This window comes from Andrographis paniculata, unplaced genomic scaffold (genome assembly GCF_009805555.1).
Source record: "Andrographis paniculata isolate CXL003 unplaced genomic scaffold, ASM980555v1 Contig46END, whole genome shotgun sequence".
Lineage (NCBI taxonomy): Eukaryota > Viridiplantae > Streptophyta > Magnoliopsida > Lamiales > Acanthaceae > Andrographis > Andrographis paniculata.
Window position 1 is genome coordinate 2,704,655 of NW_026137580.1, and position 7,875 is coordinate 2,712,529.

A 7,875-nucleotide genomic window follows, 5' to 3' on the forward strand; every position below is an offset into this window, starting at 1 on the left:
TAAATTAATTTAAATTAATTATATTTATATTTTTGATTTATTTATATTATACAAAATTTTATTTTTTTGTAACTAATCTTGATATTGTATATATATTTTAGTTAAATATATACTTTAAAATTTTTAATTAAATTTGTTTGACTGTAATTTAAAATTAATTTAAAATAAAATATTTAAATTTAATTTTTTGAAAATTAGATTTTAATATAATATTCTATAATAAAAAATAATTTATTATTACTAAAACCGGGTAGATGAATAATAATAATTTGTATTTGAAATTGTAATAAAACAAATGCTATATATTCTATCGTAAATTAAATATTAATTCAATAACATATTTTCAATATAGATATATAAAACTAAGGGTGTGGCTTTTTAGAGGGTTCGGGGAAATTTGAGTTTGGTTTTTATTTGAATTTTGAGATAGATTTGAATTTTGAGTTTATTTTGTGTTTAAGTTTGGTTGGGATTTAGGGAGTTTTGACGTATATTGATTGGATGGTTATAAATATAATAATATAAATATATATTAATTTGTATAATTTAATTATAAATTTATATTATATCTACATATATATTTCTAAATCTTTATTTATTTGTATTATAAAAAAATTTATTTTTAACAAAATAACATATATATTATATATTTTTTTATTAAAATTAAAATTATTAATTTCTTTTATATTTATAATTAAAACAAAAAAAAAAAAAAACAAAAAACAAACATTGTCAGCGTCTGCCTCCAAAACCCTGTTTGCACAATAAACCAACCCAAAACTATACTGGAAAAACTCACCCAAAATCACCAACCTATCAAGGACATAATTAATAATGATATTTTAAATAACAGAGGCACTACGTTGTTACATGATAGATAAATATTACTTTTAATCGTAAAACTCAATTGCTAATGAATATTAACTTTAAAATTTATTATAATAAAAATATGAGAATAAGTTTATATAAATATAATAACAATAATTTAACTCTTAAAACTTATTTACAATTTATTTTGATTTAATTTTACATTTATAATCAATAAATTATTGAAAGATAAGAATAAACTATTTTATTTCTTTTGTCCCATAAACACATTTTTTTTATTTTAATTTTTTATTTTGAAATCAAATATTTTTTATTTATGATAATAGATATAAAATAAATTGTTTTTTCCGATAATCAACCTAAAAAATCTTAACCCACCTTCCTCCTAAGAGGCAAATCCCCCACTTTAAGATCCTGCATCTCCTCTCAAAGATTAGAGCTAAGACAATAGTGTGATGAAAAAATTCATCGAATTTTCTCTTCAAGTTTACTTCTTCTAGGAAAAAAAAAATAATGTAGGAAAAATACACATAGTGAAGGTGTTTGACAAACATATTTTTAGGGCTTTTTAACTTATTGAAAAATTTGTAGCTGTTTGATAAATTAAGAGCACAAACAATAGCTTTAATCCAAAAATCCCTCCACAACTGACATGTCCAAGTTTAAATTAACTTTTATTTTTGAAATGATAGTTCGACCACTGGTTAATGCTTCTTCCTAGATGATTATCTCATTTCTTGGCGCAACATGAAGCAGACTTTAGTTTCTCGCTCGAGTGCCGAGTCACAGTATCATGTTCTTGCTAACTCTACTTCAGAACTTTTATGGCTTCGGCAGCTACGGCTCTTCAGTGTGATAGTAGAGTGCTATGAAGATGGCCCAAAATGATACCTTCCAAGAACACACCAAACATATTGAGTTTGATTGTCACTTCATTTGACAACATGTTTATCCTCTGCAGATCAGAAAACAGATATCTTCATAAGTCTTTTCTTTCAGGCCGCTTCCGATTACTCTTAGACAAACTCAAGTTGGTCTCTACTGTCCCATCTTGAGTTTGAGGGGATGTTAGATTTAGATATTTATTTGATATTATTTTGTTAGATTTAGATATTTTTTTAATACTATTTTGTTAGATTTAGATCCGAGTCCACTACTATATATATATATATATATTGTAAACTCCTATCTTTGAGAAATACAATTTCATTATTTTTCTCCAAAAATTTCTAACATTGTTCTATTCTTTTTTCACATGGAAACAAAAGCCACTATATGATTTATTTTTGAAATTGGAGAAAAAAAATACTTCTGTTAGATGTGAAGGACCATCTGACAATTAGGTTGTTGTATGTGCTCTAATTAGTTAATTTTATTGTTTGATAAATGCATTTTCAATTAACTCACTGGGCACAAAAAAACTAATTTAAAAATATTTTATATCCCAACGTTTCAGAGTTTTTCATTTTAATTATTTTTATTCTTTATTTGCTCTCAAAATTAGTTAATTCTTTCGTATATATTAATATATTTTTTATAAAATATTTGTTAAGTATTTGAATATATTTTCTTCCAGTACAAAACTGGAAGGCTTCTCACTTTTTATCCTCTATTAATGCACCATTGTATTACATAATTAATGACTTGTGACATAAAAAGCATTCAAGGGTGGTGTGAGTGTGAGGCTCGACCTATTGTTTTTACTCTTAAATTTTCCCCTACTTAGTACACAAAATTCCAAAAGAAATATTCACTACAAATAGTTTCATACTCCCTCATGACAACTTGCCTTAGAAAATAACTAATCTCGTCACCTACTGCAAAACTCACTTTACTTTTCATATCTCTCAACAACTTAAAGTTAAATCCATGCCACGAAAGAAATCCGACATTCCTCGCTCCTGTGCCTTGGGAAAGGATACACCATGTTCTCCTCCACCACCTCCAGGCTCCAGCCAAACCATTGCATGCCCTGTGTATAGCTTCCGGCTCTTTCGAATAACTATCAGAAATCCCAACGAATTTTGAAAGCAATAAAATTACATTATCCAAATCATCTCCAATAACAGCCTTAATCCCTGCATTACTCGGACATCCAAACTATGATTCCGTCGATCGACAGATGATTTACTTTGAAAGATTAGTTTATTGAGAGATGTTCATATACTCCAAATTGCAACCACCGTTGCCATTTCTCGTACATCAATCATACACATCTTCTTCTGTAGTCCTCTCCATTGGAGTCATAAACTTATTTTGACAATTAAATGTTGACAATAAAATAGTGTATCAAACAATATTCCATTTTCGCACAGATCTATTATTCACACACAAATAACTAAATTACCATCACCAACCAAATTATCATCACCGCATTCAATGCCACTGGACATGCATTTAACTATTTAATCGTTGAATTAACTTTGGATCAATCAGCACCATTATAAATCACACACAACCTTATAATATATAAATAATCTGTCTATTTGACAACTTTCAACAAATTCATAAAATATATTATATTATTTATTGCTTATTAAATTCACTTTAAAATAAATTATGTATGTCCAATACATATGAAAGCTATAACAGTAGCAATTAATTACATAGGCAAAACTATGTTACCCAAAAAGACTTTAAATTTAATATAATTAATATTTAGAATCGAATTTGCATAAATGTATATTTTCGAAAATACATGCTACTGTATTCCAAATTTAATTGGACTATTAAACGAATTATAATAAATATTCGATTATTCACAAAATCAACCATAATTGAATAAATAAATAAATATGACATGACAAACTATTAATTAATTGGGCATGACCATCCATAAATTATTCCAATAAGAATAAATAAATTCATAAACAAACAAAGTTGCAAGAATTGACATAAGTTAATTTCAATAACAATGACGTGATTGTTTAGTATTATAGAGCTGCAGACTTATTAAAGAGAAGATTATACAACAAGCACATTCGATTAATTAACTTAATCACAATGCCAAAACCGTGCGGTTCTAAAGAAATACATATATGTGTCACGTGTCCGGAAGTTGACACGCCCGGCGCCTAGGCCACGCCCGCGCTGAGGCTCAGACCAGCCGTCCTCTGTGCGCATCACGTCCTGGATATACCATACAGTATGTGATAACACGTACCTTAACCATGCGGAACACGTACCTGCACCAAGATATGGGTCATTGGGCTCGCACATATGGGACGGATTATGATCGAGAACCAGGGGCAGAAATGTCCGCCCATGACATATGTGTGCAATTACCATAAATTGTTTCAAACAATAATAACAATGGCAGTATACTCTATATATATATATATATATATATATACATATATGTATATTTGTCATAGGAAGAAAATAAAAAATAACATATAATAAATTATATTGCTGAATCACATAATGATTAAACCTATTCATATTGGATCCATATTAATATATCTATATATCTGTAACCCAACACAAATTGGGGTATGAATTGCACCTATGTTCATACACATAAAAACATGAATAAATAAAATAAAGAAACATATATAGATATGTTAATATCGGCATGGATACTATGCTCAAATGCAGAAATCAACACTGGTGAAATTAATCCCACCTCTTAATCACATTTAATATCTAAGGATGAATATTTAATATAAAGATAAAGATGTAATTTTATAACAAATCAGTACTGTTGAATTAAACCTCAGCACAGCACATGATCTTCTTCCATTTAATATACACATATGTACCGATGTGTGTTTATAAGTAAACTCATAGGATGAATCATTGTGTACGGATTCACACCTATTTGATTCTATAATTAATAAACCAACTGAATATCACAAAGGTGCGTACACGAACATGAACACACCATCGTTCCAACACAAAATCAGAAATCCATAATGAAAATTCACAAATACTTGATTCCGATTTAAACATATCTCAATAATTCAACACGGAAAGAGCGAAGGTTCAACCCCTCCATATTTGTTGGCTAGTTAAAGGATTGGAACAAGGTTTGAAATTTTAATTTTGAACCATATGAACTACATCAACACACCTTTGGTTAGAAAGTTCATCGAGAACTTCCATGTGACAAAAGATATTGAAATTGTGTATGTGTTAGAAGAAATTTTGTGGGTGCCTCCTGTAACAACATCAATATAGTGATGAAGACTAAATGGTCAATGAAGGCAAGAAAAACGATGAAGCAAACACTAGACAGAGTTGAGAATTATAAATTTGCACAAGCTGCTGAAAAATCATGAGGATGTCATATTGGCTAGCTAATCTCAATATTAGTACAAAACTAATAACTTTTACAACACCCTTTGCAACAAAGAAACCATTATAGAGCAATAATAAAAAAATGTATGTGTCATTGTTCAACTTGCAGTGCAAATGTTGATATGTTTTCTCTAGTTATTTTCATAGCTTCCAAATCTTGGATAGATTATATAGAGTTCTATTGTCCATCAATTCAAAAAAGAGTGAGGCCAGCAAACAAGTATGCGTAGCCTGTAAAGAAAAATTTTAAGTTTGTTAAAATAGAGAAAGAGTAAGCAATGTCCTCCTTAGTAATTGAAACCAATTCCAATTCTAATTTGGATGATACTCCATGCTATGAGAAAAAAAATTTCTCAAATTTTTATGAGTGAGTAATGTGAAGAAGAGAAGAGGAAGTAATAGAAAAATGAGGCCGGGAACGAAAGGCCTAAAAGCTTGATGAGAAAAATTGCTTATGATTTGAAAGTTTGCACCATATTTTCTTATGGTTTAAAAATTGTATTAGACTCTCGTGTTTTAAATATTATTGCACAAAATCCTCTAAAAATTGTATGAAATCATCTCGTATTTTCAAAAATATATAATAGTTGTGTATGTGGCTTGTGGTTTCCTTCCTACTCTATAGAGCAGTAATGTGATAAAAGAAACTAATGTTCCAGAATCTATCTAGTTATATAGCTTGCTTCAATTATACCACCTTTAATATGATCGATCAGATCGAACGGACTATACAACACATAACAAACAGGCTTCTTTCCAAACATACATACCTGCTTGCTAATAATTCCCTGTCTGTGAAGAGCTAGTTCAACTCAACGATAGGTAGGAGCTGTACGTACGTAAGCTGCTGAAGGATCTGTCGCGGCAGAATCTGAAATGCATGGGGGGATCAACATATATGTCTGGGTTTTTATGCATGAAGAAATTGAAAGAATGAATTTCTGGCAGATTAGAAACTCCATCAATAGTGAGTGAGTGAATTACGTTGAACTATATATCAATTGAAGATGCAGACACTCACTCTTCATCTGTCGTGTCGTTTCACCCATGCATTAGTGATTATATTGTTTGTTTTGCCTTTCATCATCGTCATCATCATTCACGAAGTTTTGGCCTGTACCTTCCGCTGGAACTGCAAATTGTTATTAATTTATAATGTGGTTAGAAATGATTGATCAATAAGTATAGTGAAACTTTTGTTGCCCATTTGCAGTGCAGTGCAAATACTTTTCGCTTGAAGAAATTAAATTGTGAAACGTCTATTGATGCTACATACTATTTCAATTATTATAAGCTGATTTGAGTGAGCAACAGCTAGTAGCAAGCCTGCTTTCCATAAAGAAATGGGTAATGGATATGAGTTTAACGACCAATCTATATATATATATATATGATGAATCTGTAAAGTGTAAAGTAACAAGTTTTTAAATCAATACCTTTCTCATGCTTCTCTGTATCTAAAATAATAAGCTCTGCAACATCAAACGTCCGAAGACCATGAGAAAAAATATTAGTACATCTCTTATGATCAATGATCACTTCACAGCAGCCGCCCTGACCCTGCTGCATTCGCCAATAAGACATGAATAATTTGTAAGCACAGATATGTTGGATAAATAGAAGTAATTCCCAGCAATTTAATTCTGAGAGTTGTGTCAGTATAAAATTAAACAGTGAGTGATTAAAGATGAGTTTCCCACAGCCGACCTGCTCGGAAGTAGTGTTAAAAGAAGAGACAGACCGCATTTGAAATTGAGATGAGCTGTTTCCTTTGTTATTTTTGCCTGGGGAATGTTCACCCAAACCCATTGACTGGTGTAGCTGTTTAACAAATGAAACTTCCAAATGTTCAAGATACAAGCAGTGCTTCTCATCTGTCCAATTTATGTTGTCGTCCTGCAGAAATAAAGAATTCAAACACATTATTATATTCAAGATAAAAGCATGCATAGATAATTCAAAGGGTCACTCCCTACATCTCACACTTTGATTATCCTTTAATTCCCTTATTACACATTTCAGATCATAGAAAGCTTATACAGTTAATTTACACACACATACAAAAGAAAGATCTTCCAGAATATCAATCTCTGCACTCTTCCTTCATTTTACAGCGACCGCCATCGTATTCAACAGTACATGAAACAGAACGTAGACAAATCACCAACAGATCACTGAAAATTCAGACAACATCCACACGTAATGCAGGTCATGAAAACTGATCTAAATAGACATCGAAACAAAACTGCTTTAATAATAATACACATCTAAATCTCCAAGTAACTTAACACCTTCGCCATCAGACTCAGACCTCAGAAAAAGAGCATAAAACAGGCAACAAAAAGGAAACAAAAGCCAGATACGTTGCTCAATAAAAAAGACAGTAATTACTGGCCTTACCTTCTCTTCGCAATGTGCGATATCCCCGCAACTCTGGACCGACTCCAAATCCGAGAGATCCAACAACACATCCGCACGGCCGAAACGCACCGCCTCCGACCGGTAACTTCCTTCTTCCATATTCGGCAATCGAGCAGCAGCTTTCAGGAAAATAGAAAGAATCCGAGAGAAAGGGAAGAAATGATTAATTTGATTGATGGATAGAGCTAGGAAGAGGAAGAGAAGAATGAAGGAAGAGGGTGTTCCGCATGGAGGCGCTTTTACAGGTGTCATTGGACGCCACGCCACATCAGACGGGACCGACGGGGATGGATGATAAATCATAATAATAATAATAATAATAATATC

At 31.0% G+C, this 7,875-nt stretch overlaps 1 protein-coding gene across 5 annotated transcripts; it reads right to left on the minus strand.

Annotated features, from left to right (window-relative positions):
• Window positions 1–3,716: 3,716 nt before the first annotated feature.
• On the minus strand, window positions 3,717–7,875 carry LOC127252618 (cold-regulated protein 28-like). Of its 5 annotated transcripts, none has more exons than XR_007839102.1 (7): window positions 7,528–7,875; window positions 7,189–7,228; window positions 6,869–7,023; window positions 6,564–6,690; window positions 6,149–6,259; window positions 5,898–5,998; window positions 3,717–4,013 (listed from the first exon to the last, which is right to left on the minus strand). XR_007839102.1 is itself a non-coding variant. In XM_051276875.1 (7 exons), the coding sequence occupies exons 1-5, from the start codon at window positions 7,849–7,851 to the stop codon at window positions 6,180–6,182; spliced, it is 756 nt and encodes a 251-aa protein (XP_051132832.1). In that variant the 5' UTR covers window positions 7,852–7,875; the 3' UTR covers window positions 3,717–4,013; window positions 5,898–5,998; window positions 6,149–6,179. The 5 variants fall into 5 exon arrangements, 4 of the variants coding, with proteins under 4 accessions (XP_051132832.1, XP_051132833.1, XP_051132835.1 ...); XM_051276875.1 differs by having other exon boundaries at window positions 6,835–7,023; window positions 7,189–7,224; XM_051276876.1 differs by having other exon boundaries at window positions 6,112–6,259; window positions 6,835–7,023; window positions 7,189–7,224.